At 33.8% G+C, this 23,781-nt stretch overlaps 1 protein-coding gene across 1 annotated transcript; it reads left to right on the top strand.

Annotated features, from left to right (window-relative positions):
* Positions 1–4,155: 4,155 nt before the first annotated feature.
* On the top strand, positions 4,156–23,334 carry LOC148610540 (protein lin-9 homolog). Its single transcript, XM_088595671.1, has 15 exons — positions 4,156–4,207; positions 7,100–7,128; positions 8,256–8,357; positions 9,491–9,621; positions 11,161–11,286; positions 12,369–12,529; positions 13,697–13,830; positions 15,289–15,414; positions 16,070–16,171; positions 16,911–16,991; positions 17,998–18,123; positions 18,505–18,603; positions 19,067–19,150; positions 21,409–21,503; positions 22,898–23,334. The coding sequence occupies exons 1-15, from the start codon at positions 4,192–4,194 to the stop codon at positions 23,001–23,003; spliced, it is 1,518 nt and encodes a 505-aa protein (XP_088451797.1). The 5' UTR covers positions 4,156–4,191; the 3' UTR covers positions 23,004–23,334.
* Positions 23,335–23,781: the final 447 nt, after the last annotated feature.

Raw genomic sequence — 23,781 nt, 5'->3', positions numbered from 1 at the left:
TGGTATTGTGGCACAGGTGTGATACATCAACAGCTGCTAACTGTGCAGCCCTATGCTGTATCATGTATGCAAGCCTGTGCACATATAATAATTTCCACCCAATGGCACCAGGAAATCTACAATTTATGACCCCATATTTGCCATTTGGTGTACATGACCCTGTCCAAATAAAACACTCTCCATTTAGCCCAAGGGCACATTTTTCCTCTAGCTTTTGATGGTACTTCTGAAAAAAGGCATCCATTTTGTAAAGTTACTTTTTCAAGCAAGATTGAGTAGGAATATTTCTCAAAACGAGGATTTGGTTCTCCTCAAAACCACAAAAAAAGTCCAAATTTGAGATATCCAACCCCTATCTTTTGAAAAATGGCTAAATTATGCAAAAATTTCCTCAAAATATAGTAAATTTGATATATTTCAATAGTACTGTACCTCTACTACACATATGAAACATAAAAATACTCACCAATATAAAAATGTAGCCATATCAGCTGTTTTTGTATGCAAACATACCTCTCTATTAGGCACGAAACCACAATTAATTTTCCCACTGTCTTCTTTATAGCCTTTCTGTAATTTAAAAAAATTCCACCGGCGCAATTCAATTCAGATTTTCAGGGACGTTAATTTGAACCTTCCAACAACTTATATAAAAAATATAAAAAAATTTACCATTATTTTTTCAAATTTTATGCGTAAACACAGAGATACCCTAAAAAATGACCCAAAATGGCTTCTGGATGTCACAAACTTGACCTTTTTTGACCTCACCAAATCACAACCTAAATGTCAAATTTCTCATTTCAACACATCTACTAAAATAATTTCATTATTCCTCTTCCATTTGAGCACAAAAAGTATGAGAAATTCTGAAAGGAAGTGTTTCTAAAAAATTTTTGAAAATCCCCCATTATTATAGGAACTATATTCGTATACAACGAAAAGCTAAGGGCAGATAATTGTGGTCTCGTACCAGATGATGGTAAAGATCTTGGTTAAACATATGCATAACTTTGTTCTAGAAAATCAAATTATAACAGAACATCAGTCTGGATTCATGCCAAAAGACTCAACTGTTGATCAATTGTTAAATATTTATAACACGATACTCAGTAACTTAGATGTGGGTAAGGATGTTAGATTTGTATTTTGTGATATATCTAAGGCTTATGATCGAGTTTGGCATCAGGGACTTTTACTCAAATTACAAAAAAATGGGTTTTCTGGAAATTTACTTAATTGGATTATCGATTATCTGAATGAGAAAAAGCAGAGAGTGGTATTAGATGGATATAATTCTGGATGGGAGGTACTGATGCAGGGGTCGCCCAAGGTTCTGTTTTAGGACCTTTCCTCTTTCTTATCTATATAAACGATATTATTGATGGTGTAGACTGTCATATAAAACTTCTTGCAGACGATACATCACTATTTGTCATCGTTGATGATCAACATTACATTGATGCTGCAGACAGGTTATCGACAGACTTATCACATATAAATAATTGGTCTCGAAATTGGGCTATTAAATTTAATATGTCCAAGACTGAGTCTTTGTTGTTCTCTCGAAGAAATGTAGATAACCATCCTGCACATTTTGGGGGTCCGGAAAACCAGGTAAACGATGACAATGTACATACACACCTGGGTCTTGACTTTCAGAATAACGCAAAATGAAATAGCCATGTAAATAAGATCTACAGAAAGGCATGCGATAGACTAAAATTGCTTAGAATGTTGAAGTACCAGGTCTCCAGGAAATCTTTGATTAATATATACTTTTTCTTAATTAGACTAGTACTGGAATGTGGGGGATATTGTTTTGGATAACTGTACACCATATGAATCGAATTTACCCGAAAATGTCCAAGTAGAGGCCGGTAGACTTATTACTGGTTTGCGGATCAATTCCTCAAAGATGTGTGAAGAACTAGGGTGGGAACCATTATATAAGCGCCGTGAGAAGCATAGGCTAATCTTGATGTACAAGATAGTTAACCGCCTTGCCCCAGAGTATTTATCAAACATTATACAGCCTTATATGTTAAATATACATGATTATAATCTCAGGCAAATAGTAGTAACATATGTTTGCCTGTCTGCAATACTATGGCATATTCTAAGGGCTTTTTACCCTCGATTATTCGACTCTGAAATCAACTTCCTACATCAACAAAAATAGTCCCTTTGTTGATGTTTTCAGAAGGAGGCTGAATTCAGCCAACCCTGGAGCTCCTGAATACTTCAACACAGGCAACAGAAAAGAGAATATATGGCAGGTGGTAATTTTGTTGACAGACTGATGTACGTATTGCATTTTTTATTATGTTTGATTAAAATTATGTTTTTTGTTTCTTAATAACAAGAAGAAATTTTGATACACTTTTTCCAAATTATTTCCTTCCCTTTTTAAATGTATTTAGATGACAAAGTGTACAATTTAAAGTTTCAAAGATAAATCAATTTGGCATACATATTTTCACTAAATTCTTATTCTTTTAATTCATGAGATAAACAATTTTAAATTGTAACTTAAAGTTATTAATTAATTATTTTAGAAGAATACTAATAGTAGTTACCATAACAGAAAATAAAATTATTAGTCAAGTTTCAAGAGAAACAGAGTTATCTTTCTTTCTATGTATTCTTTTCTAAATGTCTATCATGTTATATATTAAGCCATCATGTAAATGCCTTGTATGGAGATGATATGTATAGGCCTAGCCTGCTATGCAATCCTTTTCATAATTTATGAATAAAATATGTTTAAAACAATATATACTACATATACATTATAAATAATCAATTAAAAGTTGCCAACCGTGCCAACAACTCGCCAACGTTGGCCCGATGTGTACATGATTTCTAGGTACAATGAAACGGCACATTATAATCAAAACTGCAATCATACATGATAAATATTTGGGTGTTCCGGTGAACATAAAATTACAAAAGAGAGGGTCTAAACGGAGGCCCATTTTTTTTTGAAAATCGTGAAAAATATACATCATCATATTCACTTATGATAATAAAATGCTAAAAAACGAATTTCTACATTATCATTGAACTGAATTGCTATCCGAATATTTTTCAATTAAAATATATAGAATATTTTATACTTCATATATAAGGGCCCAGCCGATCGCCCCTTGGGACCCGCTTATATGGATTTACGTAATGTGGGTAATCATGCAAGCGTTAGATCTCCAACCGAATTATACCAAAGACTGATTTAAAATTAGTCTTTTCTGCCAAGCACACGCCATATCGGAGATTGAGTGACGAGTAATTTATAACTCGGAGTAAGATGATTCTTATATTTACAACAATGTGCGTGATGTTAACATCCCTTATGAACGTTCGACTTTGATGTACTAGTTCATATTCACTTAATATTGGGGTATCACCCCCCTTTTTCAAGTCCAAGTACACTCCATGTTTTGGGTAAAGTCCCAAGTACAAATTTTACTTTTTGGTAAAGTCTAAATTCCATGAAATTTGAAGTATAAAGTACGGCTGCTTTGAAATCATAAGTCCATGGACCTGTGTGTCTAAGTCTAAAGTACACTGTAAAAATGGCCAAAATCCCAAGTCCAAAAAATGGGGGTGATACCATCTAATATGCTTATTAAATGTAATACTTGATTTGTGTAGCTATTTATTGGACAAGCATTGCTTTCTGAATAGATTTCAATGTTTTAAAAAAAGAAAAGTATAATTAAGATTAAATAAAAATGCACCCTTTTGATAGGGCAACCGGTTCTCCCTTTTGGATAAGCCTCATTTTGCAGACCCCGCATGAATCCACTAGCCTCTACAGGCCACCCACCGGTTGGCAATCTATATTACACATCCAGTTCTCCCGCATTCTGGATCCGACTCATTCTCTTTTTTTCTATGATTATTTCTTAATTATTTATTTTCCCTTCTTTATATATTCTTGTCTAAATTGTAATATCGGATGTCGGTTGAAGAATTTAATTGAGCTCGGGTTAATTGTTATTTGTACATACGTGCCGACTCTAAATAATATTACATTACTTACTTATAATATTTCATCTATCGTAAAACGTTAAATCACATTCCCAAACATTCACGCGTGCTAGGTAAAAAGTAATCTAAATCATTATTTACGCGGGAAAATATGGGTTACATCCCCTTTTCAAATTCAAATAGAGGCGCGACCTAAACATGGCGGACGAAGACAGTGAGTTGAAGATGGAACAAAATTTAAAAATTTGACTCAAAATGTCTCAGTGTAGAAACACACAAAACAGTGTTCAAAATGCCAGAAATTTGGATAAAATATAAAGCTTTACAACATTTTTTAATCGAAATAATTACGTGGATAGCGATGAAATCAAAGAAAACATTTCCAAACAAAACGATGTCTGTATGAAAGTACTGCACCTATAAAATGTCAACTGTATTCAATAACGCTTAAATTTTGGGTTATGCTTTCCAAGAAAAAATAAATGCAGGGGGTATATAATATGAAGCATTACCTATGAGCGGGCACAGCATTTTTACTAGTAATCAGTACTTGTAAATAATTGACTACAGACCTGGCAAAATCATTTTTCAACCTGTCGGACATTTGGTCTGGCAACCAAACAAAATCTGCTGGACCGACAAAAAACAATTTAAATTTGCCTCGATTGGGACACCATCTTATAACAGGAAGTTCTAATGAAAAAAACGTACCAGACATCTGGTCTGAAAATCACTCAAATTTTACCAAACCGGCGGCTGAAAGTGAAAGTACCGATCATGTCCGACAGTCTGATGAATTTCACCATGACTGGACTATTCATATTTATTTGAAATAAAATCATCAGTGTATCTAAATTGTAATCAAAATATATATGTGTTTGTTTTGAGCCACCAAGGATTTATGATTGATGGATTGTTGGGGGTAATGCCCAAGCAGCAATATTTCAGCTATATTCAGGCGATGAACATGAAATGGATGATAACATGAACATGAAATGATGATGATGATGAAATGAAAAAAAGGGAAGGGACACAAGGACAATAGGGTCAACAAATTTCAATTGCCACAAGATAAAAGGGAGGGATGTGTAGGGTCGGGCAATTTAGCTCCCTGTGGCGGAGCACAAAGGTTCCTACTCCTATTGACTACCACAGCAGGGTTCTTTAATGTGCGAGAAACGTGGCATTTTTCCCAACACGGTGCACCACTATGGTTTGCGGTCAGGTTTTCCGTATTATAGCCTGACAACCCCAGCATGCAACAAGCCAGGGGTACCCCATTCCACTACCTGGGGCACACATTCCAGTTGCTCTGTGGGCAGAGCGCCTAGCCCCCGGCTAGTTTCCTGAGCACTATTCAGTCACCTTTTATGACAAGCTTAGCGCTGCTGCAGGCCTATTCTTTTAACACCCAGACCTGCACGGGGCACCAAGGATTTATATATACTCTATATTTATCTCCTTGGAGCCGCGTATCACTATGCAGGTGTTCAATATTGTTTAGATTGGGATGAAGGTAAAAGGGATGATATTTATAGCAATGATGTAAACATTGTACGCACTTCCAATCCCCTTTTGCTTTTTAAGTTAGAAGTTAAGTTTAGACGATCAAGAAATTATTTTAGTTCTAAAAATGATTATTGGGGATACTTATTGCTATTTTACATTCTCTCTGGGACATATTGCTTTCAGATGATGGATTTTGTTCTCATTATTCTAACTTATACATGCATGTTGCAGTAAAACTCGCACCTTTCCCTGAGACTTTGCTTCAGATTGAGCTGTGCTAGCTATATAATGTCAACTGTATTTAATAACACCGAATAATTTTTGGTAAATGAGCTTTCGAGGAAGAATACAGTGTTCATGCAGCAAGTAAATATTAGGATATGAAGTCCTTAATACATGTAACTAATTGATTGATTGTGGTTTTGTCATGATCTCGACGTTACCAAGACCGAAGCAGTTCTCGCCAATCTGTTCTACAAAATTTTATTCCTCAATAAAAATTGTTGTCAGTGATTTTGTTACCCTTTTATAGCTGCCGAAAATCGGCTGTTTCCCATGGAGACTTTTCTGAAAATGTTGAAAAATATTTTGCCCAAAGGGAGGAAAATTCCATATTGTCAGGCATAATTTTTTTAAAACCATGTAAAGAAGTGAAATGTTCCTTGAGGCGTGATTTCTCGACCCGGTACTTTAATTGCTCACTTCATGGGAATGTTTTTTTCGACTAGTTGTAACCTAATGAATATTTGTCAGTTCAATATCGGTTTTTAGTTCCGGATTGGCATGACACATTTCTGTCCCCCATACCATATATCCTCCTTAATTTCCCAATGTCTTGAAAATATGGCAAAAATTTCCCAAAAATAAAGGTTGGTGCTGCTTTTAAAACAAGGAACAAAAATCATTGGCTGTATAATAGCTCATTTTTAGAGGATAATAACAGCACTTTATTATATTTTTTCTGAACTGTTGGGCATGAATTGTTTTCACAGTAGATGACAAAAACTTTGTTGGAGAGAATTACTTGCTGGTGAGAACTACTCCTTGACCAGTATCGTCCATGTATATGCCTTATGATAATTTAATGTAAGGCTTTGCCTTAATGATTGGGGTATTTCTTCGGTCTTGACTATCCTTAGGGATCTGGCAAAACTACCCCTTACAGGGATGTTCAGGTATGTCAATAGAAGCCATCAATAGTCAAAATTTGATGGCTAATTGCATACAGTATCTTTTTTCCTATTTTCAAATATGGGTGAACTCTTGCAACATTTTCATCAGTTTACCTGCTACTTTTTCTTTTTCCTGCTACCTGAAATACATCTGACATCCCTGATGTTAGTAACTGCTGTAAGGAGTAAACCACTATTTTTTTCTTTTGTATTTTTGTACGTACTTATTCATGAATATTGTTAATATGCACCCGTATGTAGCTGTCTTCGCTTCAACCTCATATTTCTATGAACTGGTAATTAGTCGGAGAATAAAACTTCCTGGTTTGTTCTGATTTATTGTTTTGTTTTAGTTTCTTTAATCTTCTGATTCAAATGCATGTAGAATTTAATTACATGTACATGTACCTTTGATTGTATTTCAGGAACATCCTACAGATCTCCTATGAAAAGAGTAAGTAGAAATGTAGTAGGCTGTTTTATGGGGGGGGTGTTTCTAGAAAAGCAGAGGACGCTTACCCTACCAGTGCACCTGGTCCATGCTCCCAGTTTTCAGTTGAGTCCCAGTTGCTCATTTGCTTTTGTTACTTTGTATGACTTTAGTTACTTTATGACCTTTGTTGTATATGTCTGTTTTCCATGTCTTGTCTTTGTCCCTGGATTACATTCTTTTGATTACAGCTATAACCTTGGTTCCCTTGATTACTCTTGGGCATGGAGATAGGAGCTGTCGTAAGCCTGATATTTAAAGATGCAAACATGCATTGTACATTTTATCATGTTTATACTGCAAACAGTTTCCTGATAATTAACAACAGATATTATACATGTACTGTACATGTACATACATCTGTGCATGTAATTTCTATGTTGTAAATACATATTATTACTTTACCACTTTTACAAAGAAAAGTAGAAAAAAATGATCTAGTAGTGATGAGGGATATCATTGTCGGAAGTCTATAAAGAAAGTTCAGAATAAATATACATGTATAGCAAAGAAAAACAACTGAGTTTTTCAAAGGAACATAACCCACAAACACACAGCAACCTGCTTGTAGTTGGCTGTCTCATTTGGAAAAGAAAGAACAATACAAATTTTCTTTGAAACTTAAAACTATTTTCACTTTGGTAAGTTAGCTAAATGGTTTGTAATTAATCGTTTATAAGTATCCAAATACTTACGGTACAAATGTAGTTTCGATGAGTCAAATATTTGAATTTGAAGTCTACTACTGTCCATTGCTCCAATCGGACAGTAAACCAGTTTATCGCGTTGGAGAGTTTCTTCCCTTTGCTCAAAGTTTTTTAAAAAACGAAGTCAAAGTTGTGAATTGAAAAAGGTTTATAGAGGAAATATACATGTATCATACACATACATGTTTAACTGTTTTTTCTTCTCTATACCCCAGTATTAAAGCTTTAGGTCAATGTTACATGATTACTTTAAACAATTATAAGATTACTTGTAAGAAATTTGGAATACATGTACAAATGAACATGGTAGTGAAGAAAAGTAGAAACCCCTACATCTCTTGCCTAATTCTCAACATAAATATTGTATTACAAAATGTATTTCAGCCTCCAAGAATAAGAAAGAAGAACCAGCGATTTTATAATGATGATGAAGATACAACATACTCGCCTGCCAAATCACCAAGGAAACAAGCAAGAACTGCCAGTGTAAGACAACTGCCCCCTTCAACTGTATTTGGTTTGCTCTCTACAAAGTTTGAACATAAAAATCACCCAAAGGGTCCAGGGTTCTTGGGGACTAAGAACATCGGTCGGCATCCATTAAAGATCGAAGTCATTTAAAACAACTAATCATTAAAATAAGGATATATATAGGGTATATTTGAAATTAAAATAAGGATATATATGGTATATTTGAAACGTACTTTAAATCAGAAATGTCTCGGGGAAGCTCAAAGCTTTTTTCAGTGGTCAAAAACAGCCAGCTGAAGACGACTGAACAAGGTCGCTGTATTGTCCTCGTTTGGACAACGCAGAGAAAGAATTTAGTTCTTGTACAGTCTGTACATCAAAGAAAATTAAATATTGCATATGCAGTGGCTGAAAATGTTTCTGTGGTTGGAGAAATTTGAAGAAGGTGAACAAACATTTGTTATCTGTACTTGGTGCCAAGACGCTAAAAAAAAATGTTCCCCACTGTTGGCAGTACAAACTCTTCATTTTTCTTGGGACCCTCTGAATTTCTTTCAGGACTTGTCATTTTTGTGGCAAGGGAGTCTTAGGACTTGCAATTTTTTGGGAGGAGTGAGAACCCTGGGGTCTTCCCCTCTTTAACTGTATTTTGTTATGCCATTGACAGAATTTGGGATTACAGAGATTCCCTTGTCTGTCGGTCTGTTTGTTTGTGTCTGTCCTTTTGTGTACCTTTTAAAGGCAGTTCCTTGTAATTGGTTAAATGAATTTTTATGAAACTCTTCCCAAAGGCTGGGTAAGCTGATCATATATTTAAGTGACATTCAGGGGAAAAGATGTATATTGCAGAAAAATTGCAAATGGGTTTGGATACATGCCATTCAACCTGAGATTAAGCATGTTTCTTTTAAAAAAAAAAACATGAGTATAAAGATGAGGGAACTGAATTCTGGTTTTTTCACATCCAGATTTTACAGTTACATTTCTTTTTTTGTCTACTGAATGTTTACTCCCAATTTCATCAATTTCCACATTTTTTGTTGGCTTCGCAATGTCTGCTACATGAAGCATTTTGCTAAAAATTCTTCATCAATAAGGTTGGCCTTTTTCAATAGACATGTAGAAAATGTTTTTGTGTATAATTTCAGACAAGAAGTGGTCTCAGTACAGCTGATCGTAAAATAGCTCAGTCCATTGGTGTTAGATTGAGAAACTTTCTCAAGTTACCGAAAGCACACAAATGGGTCTGCTATGAATGGTTCTATTCAAATTTAGACATGTAAGTTAATATGATTTTTTACTTCTTTATGATTAATAACCTTTTTGTACAGATTTTCATTATCAGTTTATGTAGTGGTTGTTGGTCTAGTGTTTTCCCCAGAAATTTGTGAAGGCATGGTATATGTACTTCATGTAATTTGAGGGTGCTGAAATGTTACAAAAGATTATTTTGGACACCCCACCTATTATACAGGAGGGCAATTTCTTTTCTTAAACCTGCAATAAACAGCATTTACCCTGATGTGATGTTGTAAAAGTGTCATAAATGTGTGCCAACACCACAGGGGTATATGTTTAATTGCACACCATGTGAAAAAAATGGTAAAATAAATCCAAGGCCTAACATAAAAATATGTTTGTTTGCTGTTCCCTACACAATGAATTGAAGCTCAGGTTGGTCGGTAAGGAAATAGTTTTATCTGTGTAAAAACTGAAAAGAACAAAATGTAAAATAAAATACTGTTAGCTGATTTGACTGGAGACGGACACTGTTATCACATCTAATTTATCAAGGGTCAAATCATCGGGGTCAGTAATGTCTTCAAACACATCTTTCCATGCCCAATTATTTGGGAAAATGTAAATCTTTTCACAACAACTAGCACAATTTTTGAAGTGTCCCTGTATTTCTTAGCCTTGTTGGGTCAAGGCACATATATATTCAAATCACAACGACTTAGTCCAGACAACGTTTTAAACAAAGAACAAGTACCTAATTTTCTGAGGATTCTCATGACACAGATCGGGAAACTAGGAACAGAGTGTCAGAGCCCTGAACTAGGCCCACAAAAAAAATGTGCTGGAGATATGGCAATAAAATAATTTCGGTCTGGCCCTTCAAATTGGATCGGTTGGTGAACAGCAAACAAACCTAAACTGAAAGCTGGGTTAAGCCAAATGGGGACACATTGTTAAATTCATGATACTAGCAGCACAATGCAGTGCCATGCTAAATTGGGTCTGTGGAACCTCTATTGGCCTGTAGAAGGTTATTTAGCAGACTCACATTTCAGGGTTTGGACTACTTCTTAAAAGACTGCACATTTTTGTTTTAGTTGAGCTCTAGTTAGTGCTTAAACTTTAAAGTTATGATATTCAGCTGAAATGAAATAGGTTACTGTACCTAAATGTAAACTAAAACATTGATGTAGTATATAACATGTATCATACTCATCAAATAAGTAAACGTTACAGGGTACAGTGTTTTCCCCAGGATTTTCGGATATCGCTGTATTCAGCATGCATGACACGACATCGATAGGTCCTGTGTCGCAGTGTGCCACTTCATTTTAAATATTCATATTCGCACCTCATATTAATCTTTATAGCACAGCGCTGGTAGCAAGATAGCACAGTGCTTAAACTCGATAGCGCTGTACAGCTCAGCGCTTTAAGTGCCTAGGGAGAATACTGGAGTAATATATTGTACACGAGTACATAATCAAGTTCTTATCAAAAAAGTTAAAATGTTAAAAGCTGTTCGTATAGTTGTTAAGCTTGCCATGGTTATTGTACTGACAGATCTTTGTTTTTCCAGACCATTATTTTTAGGAGAAAATGATTTCTGTATCTGTCTCAAAGAAACTTTCCCACAGATGAAGACCAAGAAATTAAAGAAAGTAGAATGGTGTAAGATTAGAAGACTGATGGGGAAACCTAGAAGGTAAATATATATATATATAAGGGTCTGAAAAATCTGTCAAATTTGCGAAGTAATTTTTTGTCGTTCCCTCCGCGGAACTCGAACTCGTACCGCTGCGACATCTATGGCTGCACTAAGTCCAGCGCCCTAGAGCACTCGGCCAACTAGGCTATATAAAAATGTAGCTTTCTCTGGCTGGGTGATTCCTCCTCGTAGGATTAATCTAGGGGTGTAACTTAGTACACGATGTATGGTAGTACAGGACAGTTCATCTAGGTGTTATTATGTAGGATAGAGGATCAAATTAATGATGCATGTCACAACAAATCAATATTATACAATGTCTCATAATGTGACGACTCTATTCTCTACACTGCTCCATCGGATCAAATTGATACAGGGAAGATAACGTAAACTTATAGAAGAGTCTGAAAAATTCCCAACGATGTTAGAACTGTCAAATTTGCGAAGCAATTTTTTGTCGTTCCCTCCGCGGGACTCGAACTCGTACCGCTGTGACATCTATGGCAACACCGCCTGCACTAAGTCCAGCGCCCTAGACATCTAGATGAACTGTCCCGTACTACCGTACATCGTGTACTAAGTTACACCCCTAGATTAATCCTACGAGGAGGAATCACCCGGCCAGCGAAAGCTATATTTTTATATAGCCTAGCTGGCCGAGTGGTCTAGGGCGCTGGACTTATATATATACAGGTGAAAAACTAATGCCTGACCCCAATGTTCTATATTTAGTAACAGCGGTCATGTTTTCCAATGGATAAAAAATCCCCACATCAGTTCTATGCAGGAAACCCCAATGAAATTTGTTTACAGCCCTTATGTAAGATAGTAAGTCTCTTTTTTGGTTGAGATACTTTTTGTTATTTATTTCATTGCCCCCCAAATAAGATATCAAGTGTTTAGTCTGCTTTTAACAATGTTCACAATTAGAAAAATGATGAGGATGGTGCTTTTTTCTGTTTAGTTTATTGCTTATGTCAATTGGAAATAAGACCCCAACAGCTGCACTAGTGACATCAAAGGCCCTGAAAAATGAGAAACAATTTTGTTGGACTTATCTGTATTTTAAATTTTAATAGGTGCTCCCCAGCATTTTTCGAGGAGGAGAGAAATGCTCTTGAGACCAGAAGAAATAAAATCAGACTGTTACAGCAAAGAAAACTGTCAGAATTAAGAAGTAACTTCAAAGATCTCCCAAATGAAATCCCAATGCATTTGGTCATCGGTACTAAAGTCACAGGTTTGTAATTCAGTAAAACTTTTTAAATTTGAACTAAAATAAAAATATGCAAAATGTCCGAAGTAGACAACTTCATTAGAATATTTGCTGTGGCAGATAGATATTAAATCTCAAGCAGTCACATTTTCCAAAGAATCACAGAGCAAAGATGTTTTTTTAACTCATAAAAGTTGAATATTACTGATGATCAGTTATTTAATGAGGTAGCCCTAGGGTAATGGACATAATTCTTGAAGTCAGTATATGTTTGTATCATATTTAATTTCACCAAAGCCTTTCACGTTTTTCTTTGAAACAGAAGGAAATCAGTCCAAGTTACTTTGATGCTTACATGAGATTGATGTAAAATGCTGAATACAAACATTCCAATGATTTGTAAGAGTTGTGTCCCGTAACCTTAGGCCTACCACCTTAAGTCAGCATGATAAGAAATGAACCTCAATGTTTTATCTCATGGAAGGAAGCAAGTTCCATCTTGCTGTTCATATATTCTATATTTATGTTGAGTTCAAAGAGAAAGTACTAGTGGGGTATATTATGCTTTATCCAACTGTTTGTTACCCATTTTAGAAGATTTTTATTTAAACTGTCAAACCTTGGTAGCTTGAACTCTGAGGGACCATTGAAATTTGTTCAAGTAATCAGGAGTTCTAGAAATTGTAATTAGTGATGACATAAATATCACCCAGGATTACCTTAAATAACACTTTGATTAATGATACAGCTTCAGTTTTGTATCCAAGCAGACAAGTTAAGGTTAGTAAGGGTTATTCTTTATGATTTTTTACCTTGCGGACGAACTAGTGAATTCAAGTGTTCGAGAAATTGAAAAAAATAAAACAAGAAATCAAAGGTTATTAACATTGGAAGAAAATTTTTGGTTCTTTAATTTGTGTTCTGAAAAATTCTGTTGTTCAAGCTACTCATGTTTGAAGGAGTGAAGTTTGACTGAATATTTTTTTTTTTTTTTAATACAAGGAGTCAGCTTTGTAAACGTAACTTACATTGGATCTCAATTGTTGCCAAACACTTTTTAAAGAGGAAACATAATATCTCAGTTTTGTTTTTTTTTAATGCTTTAATGACAAGAAGTGCAACTCTTTCTGGAAAATAAAACTGCTGGAAAAACAACAACAGGATTGACTTATTTTGATCTTTTTTTTTCAGCTCGTTTGAGGAAACCCCAGGATGGACTATTTACTGGTGTTGTAGATGCCTTAGACACAGTCTCAAACTCCTACAGAATCACATTTGACAGGCCTGGTATAGGAACACATTCTATACCAGATTATGAAGTTTTGGTATGGTAACACTTAATGGCCTTTATCAGTTTCATGTTTAATTTCTTTCTTTTTTTTATTAGGAATCCTGATCCTACACAGCCAAATGTGCTTCATATGATAATCATATGATAATCATATGAAAATCATATGATATTAATCATGTGGTAGTTATATGATAATCATATGATTCTCATATGATAACATGGGCTTGAAAACATATGATAATCATATGTTTGTGAAAAACATTTGATTGTCATATGATAACCATGCGATTATCATATGTTAACTGAAACATATGATTATCATATGGTGCTCAATTCATATGTTAATCATATGCAAACCATATGATTCTCATGTGTGGCACATTTGCCTGTGTAGGGCCATAACAAATTGCAATGTTTTGGTAATGAACTTCTTAAATTACAATATTATGTTCATGTACATTTTAATACATCTCCTGTGTGAAAAAAAAATGGGACAAAAATTTTAATTTTTGAAGTAAACTGACTACTTATTAACCAATGGATATTTCACTTTTGAATACTTTTTATGCTTTACCACACTAAGTGGTGAAGTAACTTGTGATACCCTCTGAATGGTTGCATGTCCGTCTGTCTGTCTGTCCTCTGACAATTTCCAGACGATAACTTGAGATGGATCAATGAATTGTTCTGAAATCTCACACAGTTGTTTAGTACCATGAAATACATGTCATATTCAATTTTACGCAAAATCCAAACAATAGTTTTTGAGTATTAAAGCCACTTTGAACATTTTCCCATCCCCTTTTTTTCACCATTCCTTGGCTTGGTAATGCCCTATTTTTGATTTTTGTGAATTATTATTTTATTCATTGGTTGTTTGTATGTGATTTTTGTGAATTATTGTTTTATTCATTGATTGTCTTGATGTGATTTTAAATTTGTAACCAGACTGTAACCAGTTACTTTATTCAATGGTTAAGTAGCAAAGAAGACACTTAATCACCACAACACATGTATAAAGACTCCACCATTTACACAGGCAAAATTATTTCACATGATTTTCACCTGAAATGAGCAAATAAACTAATTGACAGAGTTCACATGAAATTTGAGTGAATGGAGCCTTCACATGAAATTAGTGTTTGGTGAATTTCACATGAAAATCATGTTAATTTCATGTGAATTTCACATGAATTTCATGTGAAGCTCGATTAGCATGAATTTCGCTTGAAAAATATTTGCCTGTGTAACACGTCATGAATGATGGTTAGGGATTTCTTTTATTTTTGCAGTGCAGAGACTATTGGTTTTGTAGGAGGAACTTTTAATCATTTTCTCTTTTAAACCTAATGTGAAATTTTAAATTCTGGAGGTACCTTTCAATAGCTTTACTGGTAAAAATACCTTGTACCGCCTTTTAATGAAAGGCCTGGATGGTTTGTGTTTCACATTTATATTTTGTGTAATGTCCTTAACAATTTTCTATTTCCAGAGTAATGAACCAGATGAAACCATACCGCTGTCAGCTTTCCAACAGAAACACAGACCTCGTGTACAGAACCCATTTTTCTCACCACCTAAATTTGTTCCTAGTCTTGGCTCACCTAACCCTGATTTGGTGAGTAGCTTATGATTTGTTTAAAAGTATTATATTAGATTCTCCCTTTGGTGGATTGGAGGGGTTAAAATTATTTCTCTGCTTTAGATAACAAAATTTGGAAATCTTAATTTTTCATTGAGTAAAGAATATCAGGCAACTTAATCATTACAAATTACACTATATAAAAATAATTTTAAAATTTAATATTAAAGTTAGTTAACATTTATTTCCAAGTTGCTCAATTAAACATCCTGAACAGTTTACATGTGTGTAGGCGAATTCCATGGACAGAGATAAATATAGAATTATAGTTACTTTCAAGCATCTCAACAAGCATCCAAGCATAAGTTGAGATATTCCACATGATAGTGGCAGTATCAAGCGACAGCAAATATTATTCTGTTTATCGATAATCTAATTATTGTATTACTGTCATTTTTATGTGCAATTAACAATGGGCGTGACATCATTTTCATTTGAAAATCTGAAGAAGATCTGGTGACATCACAATCTATCCCAATGTTTCAACAGATATTTTTGAATATTTTGTCATGCCTAGGAGATAAAAAAAATATCAGTCAAGAAGATCAAAAGAAGAAGTGCAGATTACTGATAAAAAGCATTTTGTATTGATACTAATACATCTAAAATGAATGGTATCCTTATGTTTCAGGATAATGATCCATTACTGAGTGGCTCACCATTTAAAGGCAGATTAATGAGTTTAGAAGGAGGAACTTATGGAGGTTTTCCTATCAAATTTCTTGTCCATGTTGTAAGTCTTATGTCAAGATAAAGGAGAAGGGGTGATAATATACGGTTATTGCATGAATACTGGGGATGTTATCCTGAGTAGATTTTTATATTAAAAAATTGCGATCGGTCATCGATCACCGATCAGTTTCCGGTCAGTCATCAATCCGTCAAACCGATCCATTTAACTGGTGATCCCATCACGTGACCACATAGCGGTCAATGTATTTTACAGTTTTTGTTGTTTTCTTTATTAATTTTACACATATTTACATAATGTAATAGATATAAACATTAATTTATACTTTTATTTTACATTTCTTTAATTTAAAACACGTCATTTTACATAACAAAACTGTGATCAGATCGGTCACCGGTCATCGGTCATTGATCCATTAAATTGTTGCACAGATCGGTTCAAGGACTGTACATGAAATTAGCACTTTGCAAGAGTTATCGTTCTTGATTTGGCTTGATTTGGTTGCTTTTAGTAGGCGATAAATATATGATTTTCTTAAAAGTGCAAATCTGAATGCAGAAAAGGTTGTTGTTGTGTGAAAATATAGCATATGTAGACTGAAAAAGCATTGTTTGTTTGGTGGGTTTTTCTACACTATGAATCACTATACCATTGGTAGGGTCTGAATTGTTTGTGGACTGGTACATAATTACTTCTGAGTTGGACAATTTCTGTTTTGTTTATTGGTATCCTAAGAACAGGTAAATTGTTATCTAATTAAATGTTGGGTATATTTTTTAAGACAAAATTGTCAAAGTTGTTGAGTATAAAGAAACAGTGGATACAAGAGCTCAAAGAAATGAATACTCAAGCTGAGAAAATGGTAGGTCTAAATTTAAAAAAAAAAAAAAAAAGAACTAAGGTAGTGTTGTGTGAAACTAGAGTTATACACAGAGTGAAGTTTAAAATTAGGGATAACATCAATCATTTGACATGTACTATTAAAGGTATACATATACAAATTAAAAAGAAAATAGATGAGTATGAAGGAACAGGGCAATTCCTGATTTATTAAATTTACCCTTTTTTAAAAAGTCTTTTAAACACAACTAGAGACATAAGTTTCCTCCTATTTTTATCTGAAATATCAGGATCAAAAGTTACAGATTTTTGTATATAGCTAAATAGGCAGGAAACTGTGTTTTTCTAGATTTTACATCCTTTATTTTTATTTTTATTTTTTTTTCTTATATCTTACTTTTTTTACAGAGGACAAAATCATGTCTTAGAACTTCATTTGTCATAGTTTTTTTCTTTTTTTTATGTTTTGCCATCTTTCCATTCAAAATTAACAAGCACAGAGCATAAATTATAATCTTTCTGTATTTCTTTTCTAGATGTCCAATTAATTCTAAATTTCTGTTTCATTCTCATGGTGATACTAAGCAGACCTTAATTGTTTCTACATGTATATTAAAACAGGGTTTTATCAGGTCTGCACTATGTGTTAATGGTATTTAAGGAGGTAGGCCTAGGGTAAGGAACACAACTCTTACATATCATTGAAACGTTTGTATTTAACACTTTACATCAGTCTCATTGAAGCATCAAAGTAACTTTGATTGATTTGACTGGTTTCAAATGAAAGCTTGATAGGCTTTGGTGAAATTGAAAATGTCACTAATTTCAAGAGTTATGTCCCTTACCTTTGGTCTACCTCCTTTAATAGATCTGTGTTTTGTTCATTTCAAGACAAAACTATCCACACTTTTAAGTTATTCTACATTTTTTATATATCCTTTTTTGATGATGTTCATATGACAGATTGGTTGAACAGCTTATATTTGTTTCCATGGTAATATCAGTGTTTTATTTCTCTTTTATCTAAGAATTCTTTCCAGCAGCCATTGTCACATGACTTTCAACAGAAGTATGCCAATATTGTTTTAGAACTAGAAACTGTCAACAAAGAATTGAATGAGTTATTGTCGACAGTTCAGAATTACTGTCAGGAGGTAAGAATCTTGAGAAGTATTGGTAAAAATGTCAGTTGATGAATAAAGCGTATATTACAAGATAGGCATGGTTTAAGTTATCTTTCTGCATAACATGTTTAGAAACTTACCTGGCACACAATTACAAACTACATCTCTACACAGATTTAGCATGTGAGGCTCAGTGAGGGCTATAAAATTGAAACTTTATCTTGCTTTAATGACATTACAATACAATATATTTTACTTAATCACCTAATGATAACAAAAAAATGTCTCATGGAAGAAAATGTCAAAAAATAGTTTTCTCTTCTATTGCTTGATCGTTTTTTTTTTCTAATGCTAAAGATAACTTTGCAGTTGATTACTGAAAGGTCTTACTAAGTGATCTTTTTATTTTAGCTGGCTCCAGAACAAGGGTTAGCTCCCTTTGACCAGCCATCAGAAATCCGAAACAGATGTGATGAGCAGGCTGAAGAAATGGTGGACAGAATTAGCCAGGTGTGTAATTCATTAAAAAAAATTCTTATCCCTGATATTTTTACTCTCTCTTTATAATGTGACAGTGGTATTTAGCTTTCTTACCGTATTAATTGCTCTTATATATATATCATGGGAATCATTTGAAATTTGGTATGCAAGCTCTTGAAGTTTTTACTGTAAGTACTGCTAGTTTTGGTCATGGCCATACATCTTCCTTCTGTGTACAGGAGTAACAGATTACTCTCCATTGTGTTCTTGGGTGGTTATTTCCATCCTGTGTCATTTATATTGTCCAGTTTCACCAGACCAATAAAATACTAATCAGCAAGAGGTATACTCTTTTTATGCTTGCTCATAATATTTTTAGTTTCTTTTTAGTAGAGTCAAAATTCACTACATTGATCAAATGATTGTATACAGATAGGTGCCAGTGTTTATTTTTTTCCAATTTGAATTAATGAATTTTATATTTTAATTTCAGAACATGTTCCACAACAAGAAAACTAAGAATGAAAAAATCATTGACCTCATATCTAGTCTTACGTCACTCATGCTACAAGTACAGGTATGCTGATAAAAAATGATTATTAGTGCAGTGGTTGGGATGAAATATAGATCCTCTTTCAGTAATGAGTGGTTTAATTTATTTCTTCACTTGAGATGGTTAAATAAAGATTTTCAGTATGTGACATTTAGCAAGCATGTTAAAATTCTAATTTTACCATAGAGAGTGGAATTAAAAATTAAATCAAGAATAGGCTGAAGGAGAATTGGTTTCACCCATAAAATCTGTTGAAAAAAAATAAAAATGTAAAATGATGGTAAACTCTTAGTGAAATTTAATCACAGCCTGGTGGTTAAAAAGTCACAGGCATTTTATTATGACCGGCTTGGAAACTCAGAAGAGGCCATATTAAAACTATTTATGTCTTCGAAAGCCGAAGGTCATGGGTTCAATCTCTGACTGAGGTGTACCAATTTTTTTAATTTGTAGTCACTACTTCTCTGGAATTATACAGCATCAGAGATGAAGAAATGACTTGTCGGCACCGAGTCTGGTTGTATTCTATAAAAATATATCTGAATGGTGTGACAAGCTTGCCTGCTGACTGTTGCTTCTATGAGCTAGCACATTCAAACTCCTGCAAAGGGTGTTGGACTTGTAAAAGCAGAGTTTGTTTGGCTGTGTCAAGGACTTGGTACTCTTAGGGGTATTTTTGGTCCCTACAATATTGAAATTCTTAACATGACAATAGACAAACCAATTTGCATTTTTGTTAAGGACTAAATGAAGTACAACAACAGCACCATATTAAAATTTTTTTCGTTAGTTCAAATGTTGTAGAAAACTTCAGTTTTTGGAAAAATTGTGAAGAATTTCGGTACAAAATTTATTATTAAATCGAACTGGTATGGGGAATTTTGATACAAAAACAGAACTTAGGGGACAGGCAGAAGTTTTTCACATAGATCTGCAAAACCCTTAGGACTAGCCAAATTCTGACAAGGCATAAGTGTTTTGCATGATGAGATATTATCTTTGGTCAATCCTGTTATGCTATGTTGGATATTTTGCTATTTTTAGACTTTAAATCCCTCTTTTTAATGCTATTTCTTTCAAAAATCTTCTCTGAAACTACTAGACCAATAAAAACCAAACATAGTATGAATATTTCATAAAAATGATGTGAGTATTTTTGATCTGTGGAAAAACATTGTCATTGTTACCAAAAATAGAACAAAGGGGTCAGTCAGAAGTGTTTCTCTTATGTCTCAAAACTGTTAGATTTAGCCAGACTCTTTCAAATCATGAAATGATTTTTATGATAAAGCCTTCAAAAGTCTTCTGAGATCAAAAGTTGTCAGGTGACTCCTTGTAAGAGTTATTGCCCTTGAAAGATGAAATATAATGTTTTTAGCAGTTTTCAGCCAATATCTTGAAAACTATAATAGAGAAAAAGATACATTCAATTGTTGAAATGATCTTATGATAAGCCCTACCGCAATCTTCATTGAGTCCTTTTTATTGCCGTGAAAGGCAAAAAATTTAACCAGGTGAGCAGTTCAGACTCCTTGGAGTCTCTTGTTTATCAGTACATTTACTCAAAAAGATGTTTTGCTTTCAATACTGAACTCAACACTATATTCATGATAAGGTTTCCTTGCATTTGAATAATAGACAAGGAACCATTCTGATGAAACTACGGCATCGCATAGCAAACACATAACGAGACTTGCGCTATTATTTGATAAAAGTTGGTAGGAGTAATTTGCAAGAACAGCAATTCTTTTTACATGATCTTCAAGTTACCTGTGATAATTGGGTCTTATTTCTAGAAGACCAGAGTTAGTTTTGGTACCATTTTGCAAAGGAATGAATGCATTGTTGTGTTCAAGTAGTGTTGTTTATCTACCTCAGAAGCTTTTTTCAACAGCCTTTCCGTATTAAATGAAACCATTATTCTGCTGGTGTCAAAGTTCAGAAGAAGATACATGTAATTCTTTAGAATGGTTGTCTGATTTACTTCTTTCAGTAATGTCAATAAAAAAGTATTGTTTCCTGCTTCCAGCAAGAAAAAAAGTAGGTAGGTAGGGAAGTTATTTTATTTTTCAAAAACATTTTACTTTGAGTTAATTGGGAAACAATCTAGACTTGAACACTGCATGAACAAAAATGTCCATAAAATGTTTCTGGTTGGCACAAAAATCTAGGATAGGTATGGTAGCAGGAAACAGACATATTATTTTTTGTGGCCTAAGATACATGTGCATGTATATTTTGTATGTAATGTTTGTAATGATGTAAATTTTCTTCTATTTTAGACCTTTTCAGAAACAGAATTTAACTCATTTGAGTTCAGATCTTTACAAGACACCTTACAGGATATTAAAGGGAAACTAGATGGCAATAGTATCAAGTAGGTTAACAAAAGTTACATAGGTTACTATCAGTTTGGGCTATTGGGGGGTAGGGGGCAGGTAGTATAGTCCCTTTACCTTTTGTATGTCCATCTTTGAAAGGCATATTAGGCCAAAAAATTATGTTTCCTTTGACTGGACAAACCTACAATCAAGATTGCAGACAAAGAAATATTCTTATCAAAATACCAGAAAAAAAGTCATATCTGGTACTAAGTTGGATCCAAAATCTAGAAATAGTTTGTATCTGGCTCCAATTCGTGTTAGCATTATGAACAAAATGGCTGGTCCTAGTAGTGGTATCATGAATACAGGAGCTAGCCCAGTTAAGAGTATATCTACAAGTGATGAAGAATCATTGGCAATTGATAAGAGTAGTTTTACTATGACATTTATAAAAAAAAATGAAAAATATGCCTGTACACTCATTTTATGAACTCAAAAATATTTTCCATATTTAAAAGGATTATTAGGATGCTTTTCTGGATGAAATATGTGGAAAAGGAAGATGACATTTGTTAAAAATTTTCCCTAATTTTTGTACATACCATTTCAGAATTGACAGTGCTGAAAAAGAAGAGATAGCATGAAACAGAGTGCTGTTGTTGATTAAACAGCCCTTTAAGTTTATATTTCATGTATATAGAAATGGAAAATAAATCTCAGACATTGCAAAAATGGCCCTACTATATCTTTGTACTTGAATTTAAAATGATTTTGTAATTATATCTATGGTGATCCCTGATGTAGCATTTTACCAATTATTCATAAATTTAATAAATAAGTAGATTCTCATTCCCTTTTGCCCCTAAAAAATTGGTACAGTAACTTCAGAATCAGGACTTTTTTGTGTCACTTTCTTGTATTTAGAATAACAAATCGTTCATTTCATGGTGATTAAAATGATGTTTCTTCTTTGAAACTGATGTGGTAAGATACACAAATCGTTCATTTCATGGTGATTAAAATGATGTTTCTTCTTTGAAACTGATATGGCTATGGATTTAGAACACATCTGTACTTCAAATACTTGTAGTGAAAATTAGGTTATAGCAAATACCTGGTAAGAAATGAAAAATTTAAAAATAAAATCCTCCAACCCGCCTCATATTTTTTGTGAAGTTTAGATGAGAATCGACCATTTTAGTTTACCTGCCTTTAAAAAGGAAGAAAAATATGACAAAAGTGCAGAAATTTCGAAACTTAACATAGTCTAGGTAACAGTGGAATGAAAAGAAGACAACATGTGCTTTAGTCAAATGCAAAATGTACATGTAAAATACAGAGGTATACATGATCTCCAATCTAAACTGTTCCAATGGTTACCTTTGCTTTGATTTCAATGATGTGCATGCTTATACAATGTATGCAACATATTTTTTTTTAATTTCAGTGCCTTTAAAAATAATGTAGAGATTCACATTAACCACATACAGACTGGTCTGAGCCAGATGGGTAATTTACATGCATTTGCTGCCACCAAGAAACTAGGACTGTGATCTCGAATTGAACAGAATAAACCAAAAGCCTGATCATGTGAAATCTACAAATCGTCATGTAGTTGAGTGGATGGGAGCTACTAGAATGGTGAAATTACATTGTAGTTATGTTGACACAAAATAAAGACAGTGTCTGTTGAATCCTGCAGAAAGTCACCTTCAGAGCTCACAAAATCATGTGGATTTTAGCTACATTAGAGTTATGAAATTATCATTATTTAATTGGTGCATGTATATCTACAGGAACATTTTCAATGTGCTCAAATATGTACATGTATATTGACATTGCTGTAAAATGAAAATCTTGGGAGAATAAAAAGACTGAAAGACACTTCGTTCTTTGAAATTTGAGTTTCAACTGCTTTCTATAAGCCAATGTTTCTGTCCCTTATAAGTGTAGTTAAGATGGGTATCTATAAGTTAATGGTAGCATTCAATTTGTTCTTTTCTGAGTAGTAGAGACTCCTAACCTGCACTCCTTTTCTAGTGAATACTGATTACAATGTTTTATGAATACAGAAATGATTATTGTAATGTAAAAATATAGCATATGTAGACTGAAAAACCATCATTTGTTTAGTGGGTTTTCTATGCCATGAATCCCTTTGCCACTGGTAATGTCAGAAATTTATATGGACTGATACTTAAAAAGTTTGTATGCACAACTTCTCATTAGCCACTTTAATGGTTTGAGATGAAAGTTACTGTAATTGGAGATAATGCTTAAGAATTTATCATGACTTTAATTCCATTTGAAGCTTGCTCACCCTATTTTTAA

This window comes from Perna viridis, chromosome 8 (assembly GCF_037379345.1).
Source record: "Perna viridis isolate PV_CMFRI_1.1 ecotype Kerala chromosome 8, ASM3737934v1, whole genome shotgun sequence".
Taxonomy (NCBI): domain Eukaryota; kingdom Metazoa; phylum Mollusca; class Bivalvia; order Mytilida; family Mytilidae; genus Perna; species Perna viridis.
The sequence above is the reverse complement of the archived record's forward strand: the minus strand, read 5'-3'. Positions and strand labels throughout refer to the sequence as shown.

Bases quoted from the DNA above. Each gene is read 5' to 3' on its own strand.
- LOC148610540 (XM_088595671.1), top strand. The intron at 11,287-12,368 runs GTAAATATATAT...AAATTTTAATAG, and splicing joins CTGATGGGGAAACCTAGAAG to GTGCTCCCCAGCATTTTTCG. The intron at 16,172-16,910 runs GTAAGTCTTATG...ATATTTTTTAAG, and splicing joins TCAAATTTCTTGTCCATGTT to ACAAAATTGTCAAAGTTGTT.